At 40.5% G+C, this 21,501-nt stretch overlaps 1 protein-coding gene across 1 annotated transcript; it reads right to left on the bottom strand.

Moving 5' to 3' along the window:
- Nucleotides 1-1,405: 1,405 nt before the first annotated feature.
- Nucleotides 1,406-20,831, bottom strand: LOC149318472 (transcription initiation factor TFIID subunit 5-like). Its single transcript, XM_089509790.1, has 11 exons — nucleotides 20,242-20,831; nucleotides 16,543-16,777; nucleotides 14,826-15,141; nucleotides 12,630-12,793; nucleotides 11,674-11,809; nucleotides 10,783-10,903; nucleotides 6,086-6,215; nucleotides 5,349-5,513; nucleotides 4,844-5,021; nucleotides 3,162-3,339; nucleotides 1,406-2,453 (listed from the first exon to the last, which is right to left on the bottom strand). The coding sequence occupies exons 1-11, from the start codon at nucleotides 20,759-20,761 to the stop codon at nucleotides 2,236-2,238; spliced, it is 2,361 nt and encodes a 786-aa protein (XP_089365916.1). The 5' UTR covers nucleotides 20,762-20,831; the 3' UTR covers nucleotides 1,406-2,235.
- Nucleotides 20,832-21,501: the final 670 nt, after the last annotated feature.

Here is a 21,501-nt window from a genome sequence, read left to right as displayed (position 1 = left end):
GAACTCTCCCTAGAAGCCAAGATTATGACGCTAACTGTCGTACAACTACAAATCCATGTTGCTGGAGAAGGACATGCATTTTATTGTTACTACAGATGGAAACTTTTGAACAATGCTGGTGGGCCAAAATGATTCATATCTCACGTTTACTAGTATATCACCCCCATCTATAGCTAAATCATGCTATCGAGAAGGTAGGGTGAAGAGACAGAAAATAGAATTCAAGCTATTTTTATATTCCATTATGTTTTCCCTTTGGTGATACATCACTTGCTTTCAAACTGTCTTGTATTTTGACATACAAATAAACCAGGAGATGCTGGCATGTTTGAAAGCTTGCTGGCTAAGTGACAGGATAGGATCCTTTTGCCTATTATGCCAATGCATGCACTTTTCAAGGGCTGTGTAATTGGCAGGTGGGGCAGGGATGTCCTGCTGGCTACTGAGCAACAGACAGTAAGATGGCTTTCTCCTAAACACACCAGGTTTTCCCCAGTTCATCACCAATGCTGCTGTATGAAACAGCAGAATCTTAAGTGCTTGCCCTAGCACTGGGCTCTCAAATACTGTCTCTGTGCCTGGGAGCTTCCATTAAGGAGTCATTATGATTTAATCCTCTAATTATATTGATTTTTTCCCACAGGAAAAAAATGTATCTCAGATAAATTTTTATGCAAATGTACAGTTTTCAATCTAGTGCTAAACTTCTAAAGAGGGGATATCACATATGGTGCATCCGCACTGCAGAAATAATCCAATTTGGCACCACCTTAACTGCTATGGCTCAATGCTATGAAATTCTGGGAACTGTAGTTTGTTGTGGCACCAGAGCTCTGACAGAGAAGGCAAAATACCTCACAAACCTAGTTCCCAGAATTCCATAGCACTGAGCCATGGCAGTTAAAGTGGTGTCAAACTGGATTATTGCTGCAGCCATAATAAAGGAAACTCTACAGTATATACTCAACTATAAATCAACCTCATGTATAAGTCAATGGCAGGTTTTGGAGGCAAAATTATGGCTTTTGATATGACCCTTGGATAAGTTGAGGGTAAAAGAGACATGCAACAAAGGATGATGAGGCAAAGGAAAAATGCCAAAGAGCCTACAAAATTATGGCAGGCATAACTGTTTGTGTTCACACAAAAGACTGAATGGAAAAGAGAGCAGAGGGATTTCAGTGCTTCCAGGTCAAATTGCACTCTTGCCTTTCACTAGGGGATGGTTCCCTTTTTAATAAGAGTTAAAGTATAGTATTTACATTGACTCATAGATGTCGACCTAGGTTTTGGGGGGGGGGTCAATATTTTGACAATTTCTAGACTTATAATAACAGTAGGGCTGTTTCTGTTTGAATGTTATGAAGATAGGTAAAACTGGATAGAGGAGACATAGCTGGAAAGATATTTACAACATAATTTTTATTATAAAATATCAAAAGTATAAAACTGTACAAAATGCAAAGACACTGCAGGATTTTTTACATTTGATTTCCTCTAAATTTCAATAATTACTATATAGCTGCGACAGTGTTTCATTGAAAACATTAATGAAAGTTACTGACCTTGCCATTATGGAAAGGGTATTGTTTCCTGGCTGTACCTGAAGAAAAAGGTCTGGGATCCTGGGGTAATAAGGAACTTTAAATCTGTACTATGGGGCTGGCTTCTTCATTTAAAATGTTTGAAATAATTACGGTTAAAGTCCCCTTAAAACAGCACTCAAATTTCAGCCAGTTTCAGCTTTATCCATTTGTTCAATCCATGCCCTTTGTCTTTCAAATTAGGTTTCTTACATAATCTAATAAAATTTCTGGCCTCCTGTCTACCCTGTAAATAGACCACATAGCGCTATACAAAAATTCCACTCTTCTATAACTTAGAAATAAATCTTACTGATAAGGAAATCTTGGTGTACTGGTCAAACTTGTACTATTGTCAAATTAAGTGCTTTTACAGAGTTATTCATACACTTCCCCAGAGCAACCTGCGCTGTACTTTTGCAGTGCCCACTGCCATTTTTGAACAAGACTGAGCAGTATTCTCATACTAGATGTCAACTTTCTTCCTCAATGATTCCTTTCTACTGTTTGCACAGAGGGACTAAATACAGTGAAAATGTTGTTTAGGTCATAGTATACAATTTTTGCTTCAGCACAGGTTCAGTTAATTTGTATAATCACTGTGGCTTTCATCTTTCCAAGGCTTATGCAATCAAGTCTTAGGTTTGGTGGGTCACTGAGAACCATATGCACCAGCAGCAAGAAGCAAATTTCTGCGGGTAAAATGGAGGTGTGTGACAGGGGTTGATTTGGTCATGTATGTACCCAACAGCAAGTCCTGAGAGCTTTCAGGCAGGTTTATATGTCCAGTGGCAGTAGTAAAATCATCTGTTTCTAAGTCTTCAAAGGCTTTCACAGCATCCCATAGCTTTACTGTGTTATCCATTGACCCTAACAAAAATGAAGAGAATAAAACCCAAAATTAGTAAGACTTCAATTCACTAATCCAGAGTATAAGGTAACATGATCCACTGTTTCACCATAATCAGCTTGTCACATTTATCTCTTATTATACTTATTCCCTGCTACATGTACAATCAATATAAAACAAGACTGTTTAAAATGCTATATATGTTGCACTGGATGTATTTATAAAAGGGTTTCTATTTTGTCAGATATTTAATATTCTTAAGATTCTGTAACAGGACAAAAAACAGTAATTCTGACATGGGGGGGTCTCAAATAACATTCTATATAAATAATCCTAATATAGCATAATCCGTTTCACATTGTTAACTTTGATTCAAAAGACACACAGCTTTCCAAATGGAAGGATGTTCGGACTAAGGACAATGATACCAGTTGCAGCTCTAATGTAAACATTTTTGTAGTGGTTTTCTCATGATCAAAACCATTCTAAGCTCCATAATATTAAGTATTAAGTCAATATCGTAAGTGACCATTTATTCATTACATTGAAGATTAAGACTCTAATCCTATTATACAATTTATCAAGGAGTAATTTCCACTAAATTCAGTGGGGCTTGCTTTAAAATATACATGCATAGGATTGTGCTGCACACCTTCAAATCAGATAATAGCAATCATACGTTATTGTTCTTGCATTACTGTTCTACAAAATAACAAATCAAGGCATACCTGAGGCTAAGATCTCTCCATCTCTACTGAATTTGAGTGCATAGATTGTGTCTGTATGTCCTTTTAACTCTCCTACCATCAAGCCATGGCCAATATCCCACAGAAGCACTCTTCCATCTGTTGCCCCCGTTGCCAAGAATTTTCCATTAGGAGAAAATGCTAAGGAATGTATAGGTCCCTAGAGTAATAAAAATAAAGCATTTACAGATTTATTTAACTTATATCCTGCTTTTCTTCCAAAGTGGGATCCAAGGTAATTTACAATAATTTTAGAAAGATCCAACTGAAAGATTAATTTACAAAAGTTAAAAGGAATTAAACATCAGCATTATTAAAAGCATACTTAAAAGGGTCAGCCCTCTGTATCCATGGCTTCAACCATCCACAGCTTGAAAATATTTTAAAAAGATATAAATTCCAAAAAGCAAACCTCAATTTTGCCATTTTATAGAAGGGATATCATTTTAGTAAGCCATTCTATTTAATAGGATTTGAGGACCCACATATTTTGTTATCCACGAGGGTCCTGGAACCAAACCCCAGGGGCTACCAAGGAGCCACTGGATTTAGAACTGTTTCAGTAAAAGATGCATATATATAGAGAGAAAGAGAGCACTGCAATTCCATTCAATAGTCTGCCTAAATAAAATGTCCTCACCTGCTGGCAGAAAGACAGGAGCCAACCAGACATCCTGTGGAAGGAAGTTCCATAGTGTGGGAGCAGCCACAGGAAAGGCGCTCTCCCAAATCCTTACCAAGTGTACCCAGCACCACTATCTGAGTCTGGCCCTCCAGGAAAGAGTGAAACCAATGTAATACAGTGCCCCCAAACCCCATTCCAGAGAGGCAACCCAGAAGGATGCCATGGTCAATGTTACTGAAAGCTGCTGATAGGTCCAGCAGAACCAACAGGGACAAACTTGTCATTTCTAGTTCCCTGCCTAGGTCATTGCCAAAGCAACCAAAACTTAATTTAGTTAGTTTCTAAATGCTAACTGTTAATTCACCTAAGCAACTAGCCAACTGATGTTCATTTTCAAAATCAAAAAGAACTTAAGAAATGGGTATTCCCAAGCTTAAGAACTGTCGCCATAAGGTTGCCTCATCTTTACATTGTTGTAAAAAAATGTATTTGGTCTAAAAAATAAAAAATCTTTACTGGTTAAGATCAATGGAACTATGTATCAGAGGGGTTTTTCCAATGGGAAAGGAACCAAAAGAAATAGTGCATGACTTTAAATAAGCACATCTTATTTAAAAGGCATTCCTCAAAAATAAGATGTGTGTCTCTAATGCAAGAACTAATGCAGTATTATGTACTTTACCAGTTTGGCACAAAGACTGGTAATAGAGGATGGGAAATGCTGAAATGTAAAATGAATTTTGCTCCTCAATCAACCATCTTGCTTAAATTACAAATCGCCTTTATGTCCAACACATTTGAGACAGATTTATTGACAACAATGATGAAAATGATAGTTCACAATCCATAAAGGCATGCTACAAAAGAAGCTGGTCTGAGGGAAATGCAGTTCAATTATCAAAAGCCCATCTACTTCAGGACCATGTTTCCCATGGTGGCCAAACAGATGCATAGGGCAAGGTCACATATAAGACATGAGGGTTACTGTTATATGATACCAAATACAATGAAATAATTTCTGTGAAAATTTGACATTTACCTTATGTCCTGTAAAGATTCTTACACAATTCCCATTCAGAACATCCCAAAGCCGCACAGTTCTATCTGCCGAGCCTGTAGCAATGTAGTTTGAGTTTGGGTGAAAACGTGTACATGTGACATCAGCAAGATGGCCAGCAAAGATCCGTAAAGGCTGGTAGTGATCAGTAGCCCACAAACTAAACCAGAACAAAGAACATTGGAAGTAAGTGATCCATAACAAGCACTGCCTCCTGAAAAGTACTTCTAGGCTGACTTAAGGAATGAATAGGGACTGCTCGAGGGAAAATTCCTAATAAAAGGAAATCTAACTGTGATTGTGGGATGACCAAAAAATTCCCCACTTTGTTATTTAATAGAAACCAATGCTTTTAAAAAAACCTAGGCATCATACCTTCTTCATTACAGGCTATGTTCTACAGTGGAACTGTCACCAAGGCAGAGATCAATAGCTCACACTAGAGAAGAAAGGGTTTACATCTAGATAAACTCATGCCCATTCTTACCGAGCCACTCTGTCATGACCACCAGAAACAAAGTAATATCCATATGGAGAGAATTGTGTGTCCCATACAGGGTAGTTGTGTCCTTTGTAGCCCACCAAACAAGAAAAGGTTAAGAGACTCCACAATCGGATAGTGCCATCCTCTGAAGATGACAGCAAGTAGTTCCTGGCAAAGTAAATAAATAGATAGATAAATATTTTTTTTCTTTAAATGTTCATATAAAAGCTGTATTTGATACTCAAAGGTCTCAGTAAAGTGTCAGTGTAGTTTATATTTACCAGGTTTCAAGCATGTCACCCCAATTCTGCAGTGAAGAAGCTGGCGAAATGGTGGCCTGCCTACAACCATCCAGCAAAATAATGTTTATTTATATAAAATAAATGTATTTTAGATTTCCCAGTTGATATTCCTATCAACTATACCTTAAGCTGCTTAGCTGGTACATGTTTTGCTGAAATCTGACTAATTTTTAAGTCAATTTGGGGGGAAAACCCACATAGCCCTCCTCTTCCAAATGGTAAATGATTTGGTGCAGTGAAACATGCTCTTTAATGTTTAAAAGAGTTCTCTTCGACTAATTTCTTTAAACTTATTTCTCATCTAGGGCATGCTCAGCAATCTATCCTGAGATACAGGGACAATTTCTACAAAGGAATCCAAAGAGTCATTGATAGTTGTAACATTTTAAAGAATATTATATGCAGGGATTGCCCTGTACAAAAGAATTGTAATTTTACCTATCAGGGCTGAAGCTGGTACCATAGACAGGTCCACTGTGACCATATAAAATCTTCAACTCACTTGCTGTTTTTTCATCCATGATCCTTTCTAAAACGTCATCAGATTCTTTATCTATGAGACTGAGATCTAGATAGAAAAGAATCCCATAGTTATAGTCTGTATAGATCATTAATAGACCTTGCCTCAAAAAAAAAAAAAATCCAAAATCATCAGGAGAAGAAAAGTGATGATGTTCGGGTCAAAGGCCTCATGCAAGCCTTCAAATGTCCACTGGCTTCTTCATCAAGCAAAAATGTTGAAAAATCATAGAGAAGAAAAGTGATGATGACCTGTGACTCTACAGTCATCACTATTTTTCTCCTTTATGAGATTTAAACTTCTCTAACCTGATGAGGTCAAAGGTGGTTGGAAAGCTTGAAGTATGAATTTTGTGCACTCTGGTTGGCCAATAAAGGTATCACTCTTTTGTGGATTTTGTTTTATTTTGCTAGATGGCCAATTATAGCTACTCCAGATATGAAACCTTCCCTCAGTTCATGTATTTTTGTTGTTCATTTGTTAAGAGGCTACCATTACAGTTATAAACAGTATTTACACAAATAATATAGGGCAAAGTCTTTATCAAAGCACGAACATTTTAAAAGCAGAAACAGCAGGGAACCGTCTGTTATCCCCTCTATTGTAAACCACTCGGATTCCCAGTGATTGGGCGGTATATAAATAAAACCTATTATTATTATTATTATTATTATTATTATTATTATTATTATTATTTTAACAACACTAGGATGGATTTTAATAATATAGGGAAGACAATGAAATTAGGTTGCTAGACTCAAATATTTTCAGTATTGTTTGACATGGATGATTCTTGTGGCACCTTAAAGACTAACATGATTATTTGGTCTAAGATTCTGTGGACTACAGCCCACTTCTATAGAGTCATTTACTAGTATAAGTAAAGCTTATGTCAAATAAATAGATTTAATGTGCTTCAAGAGTCTTCCTGTGAGCTGCATGCAGCCTCAAAGGGCTGTTTGTTCTACTATATGGGCCCCCCAAAGGAGTGATTTTTTTTTTAAATTAGATAAATATTTTTGCTTCAAAATGCCCCTCTAGGGAGTGTGGAGGATATTTCCACTGTTTCAGGCTGGGCCCCCCAGAGATCAAACAGACTTTTTGCCAACTAAATTGCATTTTTAAATGTTCCAAATGCCCTCTGGGAGGGCATTTCCATCGTATTTTGGGCTCACCAGGGCCCATTTAGACCAGGAAAGGCCTTGGATCCCATCTTGGGAGAAAAGCAGGGTATAAATCCAATAAATAAATTAAATAAAGAGGAAGTTACTTTACTTCCTATTGAATTTTTTTAGAAAAGCTTTTCTAAGGCCTAAAATGGCCATTAAGCCCCCAAAACATGGTAGAAATGCCTCCCCTATGCCGCAGAAGGAATTTAGGGTCAATTTTATTTATTTTGCAAAAGTGGGTGTGACAATGGATACAGTACAATCTTCCAAGGTCTCCAGGAGGGGCTAACACATCCCGCAACCTTGGAAAGCTAGTGTGGCACAGTGATTTGAGTGCTGGACTATGATTCTGGAGATCAGGATTTGGTTCACTGCTCAGCCATAAAACCTACTGAGTGACTTTGGACAAGTCACATACTCTCAGCCTCAGGGAAAGGCAAAGGCAACCCCCCTCTGAGCAAATCTTGCCAAGAAAACCCCATGATAAGTCAGAAACAACCTGAAGGCACACAACAACAACCTTTCCATAGTTGCTCACCCCTGTTGTAAAAAAATATTGAGTGTTATGAGTTGGGCAGCCTAGCAAATATGTTGCCAGTGATGCTGAAGAGGTGGGTCTCAATCCAAGAAAGCTTCTGTCACATGAAAATTGTTAGACTTTGAGATGCCACAAGATTCTGCTGCCACATTTCCCCTCATGCTTCCCTCCTCCTTTTTATGCTACAAGATTGAGCTTCTAATTATGCTTCTGGAAAATGTTCTTTAATGCTATATTTGTGCAATCAGTTCAACATCTCATCTCTGCAATCCTTCAGTTTTACCATTCTTCCCTAGCAAACACACACTAATGTAAGAACACAAAATACAGTCGGCCCTTCCCTTACGCAGGGAAATAATGCATATGCTTGAGCCCCATTGAAAACAATGAGGCTTGTGCATCTGGTACAGCGTGCGTGGCATTGCCTCTTCTGGTGCGTAGCTTCAGCATAAGCTAAAAGCCGTGTATGGCACACTGTACGTGTGATGTTTTCTGTGTATCATGTCCTTCCCTAAGAATATAGCTGTGCTCTCTGACCTAAATTCAGCATCATACTAGTGCTAGTTCAGTGGATGTCCACCCACCCCATAGACTTCAAAGACACCAGATCCCATCTTGGAAGCTACACAGTCAGCTCTAGTTAGAAAGAAAACTGCCAATGAATACCAGGTGTTGTAGGCAAAACTACCTCTGTGTATTCTTTGTCTTTTAAAAAATCCTATTAAATTAACGTGGTTGCCATAAGTCAACAAGCGACTTGAAGGTGCACACCCACAGACTTCAGAGTTGCCTGAAAAATGGCTCCAGAAGCATCAGTCCCAGCAGATTTTTGAGGTGCATGGAGTGCTGCAGTGGAAAGAGGAGATTGTACCCCTACTGTTTCCACTGGAATCCAGTGTTCAATGAATAGAAGGCCAGCACTGGATCCTGCCCTGTAGTTTTTCCAATCTGCTTGTTGTTAACTGCCATCAAGTTGACTTCAGTGACTCTATGAATGAGAGACCTCCAAGTTACCTCATCATCAACAGTCCTGCTAAGTCTTGCAGACCCGGTAGTACCTTCCTTGTCAGTCTATCTGGAATGTGGTGTTGCTCTATTCCTATTGCCTTCTACCTTACCAAGCATTATTTCTTTTCTAGTGAGTCATGCCTTCTCATATATGTTCAAAGCATGACAGTCTCAGTGTTGTCACCTTGGCTTCTAGGGAGAAAGTCCAAGCTTGATATGTTTCAGGACCCATTTGTTTGTCTTTTTAGCAGTCCATGGTATCCATAGAACTCTTCTTCAGCACCACATTTCAAATCACTTTATTTTCTTCCTACCAATTAGTACAGAACATGGCAGCAAGACTGGTCACTAATACACCTAGGACCAGTCATATAACACCGGTCTTAAAGGACCTACATTGGCTGCCTATTCGCTTCCGGGTGCAATACAAGGTGTTGGTTATAACCTATAAAGCCCTAAATGGCTTGGGCCCAGGGTACTTGAAGGACCGCCTCTCTCCGTACAATCCGCCCCGCACACTCAGATCCAGTAGGCAGCAATTACTGAGAGTTCCAGAGGTTAGATTGAACAACACTACTAGAAGGGCCTTTTCGACCTCGGCCCCCATCCTCTGGAACACGCTGCCTATTGAGCTCCGTTCAGCAACCTCCCTGGCCCAGTTCAAGAAGGAGCTAAAGACGCTTCTCTTTAGGCAGGCTTATCCCTAAGCCTCTGCCTTGAGAGTCCTTCCCCCCCTCTGTTAAGTCCCTTTGTTAATTCCCCTTTGTTAGTTCCCCTGTTAGCCATTGGTGAGTCATCTGTGATTTGGCACAGATTATTTTATTGTATTGATGGTTTTAATAATGCTGTTTTAACAATTGTGTGATATTTGCTGTGAACCGCCCTGATGCTTCGAAGGGCGGTATACAAATAAAGTTTATTTATTTATTTTTATTTAATAATAATAATAATATGTTTTATTTATAGACCGCTATTCCGCGATGATCATAGCGGTGTCCAGCTTTCACAAGCATACATAAAAACTGGAAATATGATGGCAAGGACAATCCTAACTTTAATATTCAGTTAACTATCTTTACACTTCAGGATCTTGTTTGGTTCCTTCATAAGCTGTCTTTCCAAGTCCTAGTCTTCTTTTGATTTCTTCATTGCAGATTAACAATTTTGATTAATGACTGTCAAGGTATGGCTTACAGTACATCCCCTGTAGTCACAGAGGATACATTCCAAGATTTTTCTGGAAAAATCACCTGAGTATGCCTTGTCTTGATAACGAAAAAAGTGGATAGCAGCAAAGATTATTTACTTTTACCTGAAGTTAATTATGTCTTGGGCTTCCACCCCAAGCATACAATAAAATCACCCTAGAGGACCTAGAGACATTTTTTTTTGTTGGATGCAGGTAAGTGAAATCACATATACCAGTCGCACAGATACAGGGGATGTACTGTATTTCAATGTCTTCATCATCTGCTTTAAAGTTATATAAATCATCTCTGGTATCATTTTTGTTTTCTTAATGTTCAACTGTAACCCTGCCTTTCTTCCTTCACTTTCTTCAGTAATTGTTTCAAATTTCTGCTATTTTCTGCCTGTAGTATGGTGTCATCTGCATATCTTAAATTGTTGATGTTCCTTCCCCTAATTTTCACACCTTCTCCAGGTCTAATCCTTTTTTACCTATGATATGTTCAGCATACAAGTTAAACAGATAGGGTGACTGCCATTCTTTTTATCTGTATTCAGGCCCAGCTCACTACAAGTAGGTAGAGGTATATCGGATGAAGTAAAAATAATGTCAACTTGTTTGTTAGGCTGCTATTCCAAAATTAGTGTTTTTACCTGAGCAACCTTCCTCCACATGAACACCTAATGTGAAAGTTGTAATGAGAATAATTACCTGCTGCTGATTTCACACTGCGTAGCTTTTTGGGTGTTACAGACCATACTCTGACAGTAGAGTCAGCAAAGCCTCCAACAATCATGCTAGAATCATCTGTAATGTCCACTGCTGTCAGGCCCTGTTTACACAAAGTTGCTGTTTTAAGAAGTTGTATATATTCTATAAATGTTTAATACTTAAAATCTGTTCTGGGAATTAATAATCTGTAATCAGACTGAACAAGGAAGTGAGAAATGCCACATTATTCAGCTAACTAGCAAATTTTTGCTATTTGGCTACCCTTGGTAACAAGGTATTATTTGTAACTGCCACTTACCCAGCCTCCTGCAGAAGCCCCAACTCCTATGTTATATGTAGCTAGAAAAGGAGCATGCTTTCTTTTATACCAGTCGTTAGAACAGTGCAGATGGGGTGAGAGCTCCTGTGTAATCCTGAGCCCCACATATCATTCTCCCCCTCCCCCAACCTCCAGCTTTGTTTTCTATTGGCCCAGTCCCACATTTCCTCTAGGAAGTGTGACACTGCATTTTATTATTATTATTATTATTATTATTATTATTATTATTATTATTATTTAACCCGCTCTTCAGCCAAAAGGATATCATTTAATCATCTCCTACCCCAAACAGTCTAAAATAATTTTAAAAGATAGCCAAAAAGGGCCAGTATGTCATTTGCTGGTCTGTGTCAGTGTTTAACATGTATTTGGGTTTCTCAGCACATTTACCAACGTATGTATTGTAATCTATTGCTGAAAAAAAGCAATATATGTAACATTTTTCAAACAAAAATATTAGGTATCAAAGAGTTTGAATTCTCTGCAGACTTAACTACCAACAACAATCCCAGCCACAAAGATCTGCACCACTGTCAGTTTGACACACTAACCTGATATGCATTAAGGAATGTGTAAAAACAAATGGACGGCAAGCAGTCAGGACCAAGACGTACACGCTTAGTAGCTTCCTTCATATTCATTATTTTATCCAGCTTATCAGAGTCCTTCAGCTCAGGAAGGGGGATTCTATATGGAGAATAACATACAGTATTTCAAAAAATATCCTCCAGATGTTGAACTACAATTCCCAGACTTCTTTGCCATTATCTGTACTGGCCAGGGCTGTGGGGAGTTGCAGTCCAACAACATCTATAGGGGAACTTTTTAAAAATCAACCAAATTATATAGACTCTAATCTTTAGGGAAAATTTTAGACTAAACTACAGTTAGTTTTCACTAAGATAATAAAGTTGTGTCCAGGCTTTATACCACTTTAGATTATGTTGGATTTTAACATGATTGAATGCTCCTCCATACAAAAAACAAAAATTAATCTGTCCAGAATGCTAGATGCCAGAAATAATAGGATAAAAAGGTTTGTCTACTTTTCTAGCTAGAGGACCATTCAGCCCTTTCATTTACCACTTGTAGTGTGAAGTGGTACCATTTCTGGAGAACTGAATCTATGCAACAAGGAGGAAAATCAAGGCTGCAGTCCTGTGACAACATAATGGATGCATAATTTGTGCATACCCCAGCCTTAATACATTCCCCAGTTATGCTAGCATTTTTGCATACACTGGCTGATTTCTTTAATTTCATACCATTTTGCTGTAAGTAACAGGGAAAATATAAATCTGTCACTGGGGATGTAGAGAAGGGAGAAAAAGGGATTGCTAGAAGCCCTAATTTTCTGAACCAATATCAAATGCAGCTGAAAAGACTCTGGATCCCTGCAAACACGGTTATTTTGGAATAAGTCCTATTCCGAATCCATTATGACTTACTTCTGAATAGATAGGCATACGACTGTGAAGCAAGTGAACCTTTTGTAATTCAACATTACCTATTCTGAGGAGGAGCATTTGGGTCTTGCTTTTTACTTTTTGATCCAGTGCTATCTTTTCTTGGCTTCTTCTTCTTTGGTTTTCCCTCCTCATTTTCCCCCTCTTCATCTTCATCATCCAAAGGAAACTCAATTTCTGGCTCTTTCAATAAGCCAAAAAAGACCTGCAACCAAAAGAAGAGGGTCTTGGAATAAAAAATAATTTGGTATAGAGTCAGTGAGTTACTGGGGAGGGAGGTTCTTCCTGGGTCACAATAGCCTAAGAATCTAGAACGAGTCATATTGAATTGGGCAAAAAACTCCATAGTCCTGTACTAAGTTCATATAGTAGCCAGTAAGATTTCTATGCAAGCCTTTAAACAGGATGTGAGCACAATATCACACTTACATTCATGCTCACCAGTAACTGGTAATTAGAGGCCCACTGCCTCCACTATTGGAAGTACTGTAATAGACAGTCATCTTGACGACAAGCCATGGACAACCTTATCATCCATGAATTTATCTAATACCTTGAACTTTATACACGCCTCTCATGTTTCCCACTTTTTTTTCTAGGCTATACAGTCTTAAGCACTGTAACCTTTCCAGATCCTCAGTCATTTTAGTTATCCCTTTGTTAACTTTTTCCAGCTGTACAGTATCATTTTTCAGTTGTGGTGACCACAGTCATATACAATATTTCAAGCATAGTTGCACTACAGATTTGTATAAGAGTAGTACGTGATGGCCCAGCCAATGTGTCTCACTTTACATTGGGTTACACTGAATGACAAATGCATAAATACATTTGTCATTCAAATGCCTATTCCTCCAATTTGGAGATAATGTTTTGGAGTTCTTTGCAATCTGTTTTTGGTCCAGCCCAACCATAAATAATTTTATATTATCAGCAAGCCTAATCAATCAGACTTATCATTTATTCCAGATCATTTATTAAAAGCTTCAGTCCAATCCTCTGATAAAGAAATCAGTCTTAGTGACATGTTACATTTTGGAGGGGGTGTAAAAGATCACCAGTTTCACATTCGAGTTATTTCAGAACTCATGAGGTTTTGTTTGTTTTGTCTTTTTTTTTAGTTTTTCAGTAACATCTAGAAATTTACCTCTTGAAACTGCTACTTGATTCAGTTCCCCAGTCTCTCTTCCTGAAAGTATCAGTTTGGCTAGTGATAGGTACCCGATATCTTCCACCATAAGGACTGATCAAAACATCTGTTTATCTTATCTGAAATGTCTTTCTCCTACTTTAGTCTTTATTCTACATTAAGTCTGCTGTCATCCAAATGTACAACTATCTCTGCAGCCAGTTTCCTGTTCTAACATACTCAAATAATTATTTATTCTTGATCTTGATACCGTTAAGCAATACATTTCAATACAGTGCAAATAATGTTGAGTAAATGTTACATTAAGGTAATGAAACATCTAATTCGTAAAAAGTTCACAAAAGCAGCTATATAGCTACTATAGCAAAGATAGAAAATAGGACCAAGTATTAATTCAAAGTGAAACCAACATCAAATTCAGAATCATAGAAGAAAGCAGCCTATTCACAGAGATGACTTGAGTGAGGTTTTCTCCATCAGCCTCAATCCATCCATTAAACCAAAACTTAACTTTCTATATGAACACAATTCATCTTTACCAAGCAATGTACTCTACCAAGACGCAAAGACTACATACACCAAGCTGACTTCTTTGATCGCAATGGACAGAGTGCAGCCTATACTTTGTGGCTCTCTAAACCTTTCAGGGATCTCCTAAGGTGCTAATGTGGCCACCTAGCTTCCCACAGTTGTTGACCTCTGCCTTTGAACATTTATCACATATATTAGGCCAAAATATACATAGACATTTTACCCATGAACGCATCCTCTTCACTCCTAGCTTTGTATCAGCTGACAGTTTTGCATGAGCTGACATTAAACTAGCACATGTTTAGTTAAATCTAAACTTAGATATTATGGTTACAGCTTTGGAACACACCAACTTCAAACTGTGGTTTAATATCTGGACTTGCTCTGAACCAGGAAATGGGAATCTTCATGGGTTGTGTCTTGTGAAAATAAGATAAGATAATAAGCTGAGATATGATCATTGGAGGATAGCTATTGCTATTTTAACTGCAAAATCACATAAGTCACAAACATAGTCTAACAAAACAGCCATGGTCTGTGCAGTAGTGTTTCATACCTTTGCTTTATTAGCCTCTCGTTTCACCTCTCCTGCCAAACTTCCTACCATAGCATCTATCTGTTGTTTACTGCGAGGCATTCCATCAAAAATATCAATGTAAAGATGTTCTTGAACAATATTCCAGATCTGATTGTTCTGTTTTTCCTGAAGGTGTCTTTTCAAGAGCTGATAAGAGTCACGGGAAATGCGCAGCACAAACTTGCTTGTTCGGAAATCCAGCATTGTCTCATTTCCTCTCATATGCTCTTTTTTGGTTAAACTTGATAAGACACGTAAGTCATCTTGGTAATAACATTCCTGATCCCCATGAAATCTAGAAAACGTTGAAAGCACATGAAAGATGGGTGAGAGAAGTGCGTTTGAAGAACTTCAATTCTGTGATCCTGAGGAGAACATAGTAGTAATTTAATGTGAATATAATTTTAAAGGTAACCTTTATTATGGCTATTGGTACCAGAGGAAACACACTCTCTGATGTACAGAAGCACACACTAGAAAACTCATGAAACTTGCTATGGGATATACCTTGTACTTTCTATTAGCAGCATTTTTTGACATTAGCCCATAAAACTAAACCATACAAGACTAAAAAAAATCTTCAAAGACTTCAATCACTAGAAAATATTTTAGGAATTCAAGACCTCAGGCACACAGGGTTTTATTCAGCTTTAGTACTTGTAGTTGTCCCTACCACTTTCACCCCAGGGCCAGTGAGACTGGTCTGCATTCAGCATTATCCACAGTAAGACAAGACAGCAAGAAAGGGCAATTGCCATAGATATGGGTATGCTATCTCTGCAGCAGCCATACCATTCCATTTTCTTCTGAACAGAGCCAAATATGACCTTGATTTGCATTTCTGCCCCACCCATCCCCACCGAACCTAGTGGGTGAATGTACCATATGTGGAAAAGTTAACTGCTGCTTCAGGAGGAGTGATTTGACATTTTTTAGGAAGAAAAATTGCTGGGATATTTTTAAGTGCATGAATTTGCAGCAGGGTGTCGGAGGTATTAAGGGGATATGTAAAATCATGAGCAGAACATGAGGAGCACATGAATACAGTAGATCATACTTTCCCAGCACATGCAATATTGAGTTTCAATATGTCATTGCTTACATATCATAAAAGAATGATGTTCAGACCAGGACCTTTCAGAAGGAGAATGTAATACTGTAATTGGGAATACCTTAGTTATGTCCTATGTTGCTAATTAATATATTATTCTATGTCTCTTCTACACTACACAGTTATAGCACTTTGATATCACTGTAAATGCCATGGCTCCATTCTACAGGATCCAGGTGTTTTTGTTTCATGAAGTATTTAGAATTCTGTTCCAGACACCTCCTAGTACCTCAGCTATGCCAGTTAAGTGGTATCAAGGTGCTATAATTGTGTAGTGTTAAACAAACTCTAGAAAAGAATTAGTGTTTTTCTAGCTCCAGGCGTTGAGTACCACAGGCTATTCCTTTTGGAAAAGAAAATCTCCCTTTCTCCACTTGTAAAACAGTATCATTTTTCATTATAACATAAGCATACTTCGTTCTTGCCCTCAATGTCTGTCTGAAAATAAATGCTTCAGACTGTCTTGTCTCAGCTCACTGCACTTCACATTACTGGTAAATGCGAATGCCTGCAATAACTAAATGTTGCGATTTTATCTAGCAAATAGTGAAAACATGCAAACAGAGTAAAAGAACAAAAAATTACTTTTCGAAGAATGACTTTGCTTCATTTTCATGTCCATTGTAGACTAGTTCCAAGTACATGTGTACAAAGAGAGGGTAAAAAAGCTGTGATAACTCAGCTCGATGACAGTCCAAAGCACATTCAATGAATTGTTTTAGTCCACTGTAGTACTCTTCATAAAGTGCTGGGTCTCCTTGTTGATTGTAGGCAGACAACACTGCACTCACATCTGGTTGATCTTCCACAAGGACGCCAACTGCAAAGCATTAACAAATGTAAATAAATCAAAATTTAGATTCTGTGAGATGGTATATTTCAATCCTAAGCATAGAAATCTCTCTAAGACAAGTACTTTTGTTTATTTGAAGTCATAAAATGGCACATACACCAATAACACAATTTTAATCATTATTCATATCAAAGGCACTTGATGGACACAATAGATAACAGACTCAATAAATAATACACACAATTCTCATCAATTTATGAAAAACTAAACACTTTTAGGAAAATCAATAAATCCTGCAGTGTTCAATGTTCCAGTTCCAGATGACAATTCCCTCTGTAATGTTGTTGTTAACTGCCACCAAGTCATATTCAACTTATACCAACCCTATGAATGAGAGACTTCTGAGTCACCATGCCATCAATTTCCCTGATCAGGTCTTGCAGACTCAGAGCTTGTGGCTTTCTTGACTGAGTATATCCACCTGTAGTGCTGTCTTCCTCTTTTCCGGCTGATTTCTATCTTACCAAACATTATTGTCTTTTCTAGTAATTCATGTCTTCTCATGATATATCCAAAGTATGACAGTTTCAGTGTCATAATCTTGGCTTCTAGGGAGAGTTCAGGCCTGATTTACTTTAGGATCCATTTATTTATCCAGGGTATCTGCAAAACTCTCCTCCAACCTATCTCAAATAAGTCGATTCTCTTTCAATCAGCCTTCTGCCCAGCTTTTACAACCATACTTTATTTGTAATGGGCAATGAAAACCAACAAAGGACAGAATCCTTACAAGAACTGTAATCTTTATTTAGTATCTCAGGCTGCATCTGCACTGGAGAAATAATGCAGTTTGACATCACTTTAACTGTCATGGCTCCATATTGGGATTTGTAGTTTGTTGTGGCACCAGAGCTCTCTGACAGCAAAGGCTAAATAGCCCACAAAACTACAAATCCCAGAATTCCATAGTGTTGAGCCATGGCAATTAAAGCAGTGTCAAACTGCATTATTTTTGCAGTTCTGATGCTGCCTCAAATACAGATTACAAGTAGCCCCTTAAACACATTTGGGACAAACATGAAGAAGAATACATGTTTTATGTGAAATATTTTATAGTGGTTGTAAGCACATTTCACTCTTCTCAAAAGAACAACACTCATGTAAGAAAAGTTCGGGGGGGGGGGGGCTCAATAGAGCCTAATATTGCAGACACCACCTGCCCACACACCCAGCACCATAACATCTTTTACAGGGTATGGAAATTTAATGTATATCTACGACACCTGTCTGGCTTTTTTCACTGCTTGATGTATGTTACTTGGGAGACAGATGCTAAGCAGCTTGTTATCAGGGTAGAAAAATGACTAGATAGCAATATGACACATGCGCATGGCCCTATTCTTCCTACCATCATGAATAAAAATGTCAGGTATACTTCTCTTCTCTTTACAGCTGAGATAGGACACATGCAGTCCTTTGGATGTTGCTTGACTGCAACTCCCACCAATGCCAACCAGTAAAATAATGGTGGGGAATGCTGTACTGTTTTAATACTGTAAACTGCTTTGGGACCCTACTTCACTAAAAAGTGTAAGGTATGGCTTTATGAGAACCATCGTGGTGTGATGGTGTGAGAGTTGGACTACGACTCTGGAGATCAGGGTTCGATTTCCCCCCTCAGCCATAGAAATCCACTAGTGATCTTGGGCAAGTAGCATTCTCCTTCAGTCTCAGAGACTGGTAATGGCAAACCCCATTGAAGAAACTTGCCAATAATAAGAATATGTTTGGCTCGCCAAAAGTAAAAAAAAATGACTTGGAAGTGCACACACACAACAACAAACCTTTATAAGCCTTCCAATAAATAGCACCTTTTTAAAAAGGGAGGGGGTGTATGTTTACTCCCAAGACAATCATTTTCACCATTCACATGAGCTCCATCATGAAATCAAACAGCCATACTGGAGCACAGAAGGAGTTGTTCTCAGGTATGAATTAGACGCCCCATCTGTCATGTCTGTAGGGTAGCCCCAGTTAGAATGAATTCAATGACATAGCTATGGCCCTGTACACATCGGCCATTAAGGCTGGCATGGGGGCCGAGTCGTGCGCCGCTCCCCACGGCATCAAGGCAATCACCAGTGCTGCATCCATATGATGCAGCGCCAAAGGAGCGCCATATAGCCACACGTCATGGCTATGGCGCCCTTTCTAGGGAGCCAAAAGGAGGCGCTTTTTGCGGCTCATTTTTGCACCCTGGAAAGGCCAAATAGGGGCCGTGCCATGTGGTAGCCACGGTCCCGATCTGGCTAAGAAAGGGGCAGTGTCCCACCATCCCTTAGGGGCTGTATATACATCCCCTATGCTAGTCTGGAAAGTCAGTATGCAAAGGGATCTTGTAGCACTTTTGAGACTAATAGACTGTACAGACCAGCCATTAAGGTCAGCCTGGGAGCAGAGTCAGGGCGTGGCATCCCTGTGACACATGCCTCGACTCCTCCCTCAGGTTAGTGTGACGCCGCATGCCATGCCACACTGTGGGCAGTGTCACAGTGCTCCCCTGGCACTGTGTCTAGATGACACAACGCCAAAGGAGAACCCAAAAGCCGCAGTGTTGGCGGCTACAGTGCCCTTTCCACAGTGCAGAAAGGAGCCGCTTTTTGCATGAGGTTGCCACAGCCCCAATCTGGCTCTAAAAAGGGTGGTCTGTACAGTCCCTAACTGAAAGAAGTAAGTACGTAACATGAGCTTTCATAGACTTGGGCCTACTTGAGCCTCAAGTCTATGAAAGCTCATGCCACCTACCAAGTTCTCTCTTTTGCAGAGTTGGAAGAGATCACAAGGGCCAACCAGTCCAGCCCCATTCTGCCATGAAGGAGCTCACAATCAAAGCATCCCTGACAGATGACCCCCCAGCCTCTGTTTAAGGACCCCCAAAGAAGGGGGCTCTGCCACAATCCAAGGCAGAATATTCCACTGTTGAACAGCCCTTACTGTCAGGAAGTGCCTCCTAAGGTTGAGGTGGAGTCCCTTTTCCTGGAGCTTGCATCCATTGCTCCATTGGGTCCTAGTCTTGGAGCAGCAGAAAACAAGCTTGCTCCCTCCTCAGCCTGACACCCCTTCCAATGTTTAAAGAGGGTTTGATCCCCCGCTCCGTCATAAAGGTGATCCTGGGCAGGTCACATTCTCTCAGCCTCAGAGGAGAGCCCTGGCAAACCCCCTCTGAAGAAACCTTGCCCAGAAAACCCCGTGATAGGTTTGCCTTAGGGTCGCCAAGGTCCAAAGCACGCGGCAGAAATAACCCAGTTTGAGACCACTTTAACTGCCCTGGCTCAGCGCGAGGGGATCCTGGAATGTAATTTGTCATCTCACATATACTCCCAGAATTCCATAGCCCTGAGCCAGGAAAAGAGTTAAAGCGGAACCAAACCGGGTTCTCTCTCCTGTCTGGACGCAGCCCCAGCAGGAGCCGCTCTTCCTCGGCCTCTCACCTTTGGCGGGGGCGGCGCTGGCGGCGGCGTTGGCGTTGGGCCCCGAGGCTGCCCCTCCGGAAGAGACGGAGCCCAGAAGCAGCAGCTCCCCGGCCTCGGCCCCTTCCCCTCCGAGGGCTGCCGAGGCGGCTGCTGCGGCGGCGGCGGCGGCGGCGGCGTCCGCTTCCTCGGCCAGCAGCTGGGCCTCCTTGCGGAGGATCTCCTCGGACTCGCGGAGGTTGCTGCGCCTGAGGAAGTGGAGCACGGCCAGCAGCGTCTGCCGGTCGGTGGGCCCCTGAGGGGCCGGGCTGGGAGCCTTCGCCGGAGGGAGAGGAGGAGGGGGCTTGGCGTCCACGGCTCCCGCCAAGGGCTCCCCGTCGCTGGGCAGAGAGCCTGCCGCCGCCGCGGGGGAGGAGGACGGCGACGGGGACTCGGCGGCGGAAGGCGGCGGCGGCGCTGGCGCTGCTCCTGCGTCCGGGTCCGGCTTCACCGCCGCCGCCTCAGGCGGCTGCGGCTGCTGCTCCTCCGCCAGAGCCGCCATCTCGCCCCCGTTCAGGCAGCCCGCGCGGTTTGCGACAGTCAGGGCATGGCGGCGGCGGCGCCCCGAACGGCGACACTCCAGCACTTCCTTTACGGCACTTCCGGTTCCGCTCGGCTTGCTCCGCCGCAATGGGAATGGAGGGGAAAGGAGAAAGAAAGGGAACGGGTGCCGCCACGGACCAAAGTTGCTTCACTTAACGGCGGTTGGGAGCACCGCTTTCCCTCGCATCCCCCAATGAGTTGCCAAAAGGAGGAGAGAACCCCGTTGGTCATGCGCTGTATAAATATTATCATCATAATCATCATCATAACAACTGTAATCTATATTATAATATTTAATTAGAATCATAGAATCATGGCTTCTAATTAAATATAGGATTGTGGCCTTAATTTCCATGCAGAAGAGTGCTGTGGCATTAGGTAAGAAGATGTTCAATAGGATTAATCACTCTGCCATTGGAGAAATAGAGAGTTTCCTCTTTCCTGACTTAGCTTTGACTATGTGCAATACACTTGTTGCAAGCTTTGGGAGCTCCATGGGCTTCTTCATCAGGCAAGATCTTACAAACCAAACAGGAGGGGAAAACAATTGGGGATGTTAGTCAGGTGCCTACATGTTGTTCCAGTCCTTAGCAAAGATGGTATACTGGGGAGGATGTCTTTTGCAGGCAGGCTCCTCCAGCTTCTGGCCATGCAGCAATAGGGAGCTTTTCAAAGTCCAGGAAATGTAAAGGCCATTTG

Source organism: Sceloporus occidentalis, unplaced genomic scaffold, assembly GCF_023333645.1.
Source record: "Sceloporus occidentalis isolate IW3139 unplaced genomic scaffold, rSceOcc1.0.p SCAF_2, whole genome shotgun sequence".
NCBI lineage: Eukaryota > Metazoa > Chordata > Lepidosauria > Squamata > Phrynosomatidae > Sceloporus > Sceloporus occidentalis.
Note: the sequence above shows the minus strand (reverse complement) of the source record. Positions and strands in the feature narration are given on the sequence as shown.

Coding starts and splice junctions, on each gene's coding strand:
- LOC149318472 (XM_089509790.1), bottom strand. CDS start 20,761: ATGGCGGCTCTGGCGGAGGAGCAGCAGCCGCAGCCGCCTGAGGCGGCG. Junction 11,810..12,629: donor AATGCTCCTCCTCAGAATAG/GTAATGTTGAAT, acceptor TTCTCCATATAG/AATCCCCCTTCCTGAGCTGA. Junction 5,022..5,348: donor GGTCATGACAGAGTGGCTCG/GTAAGAATGGGC, acceptor GTTCTGGTTTAG/TTTGTGGGCTACTGATCACT.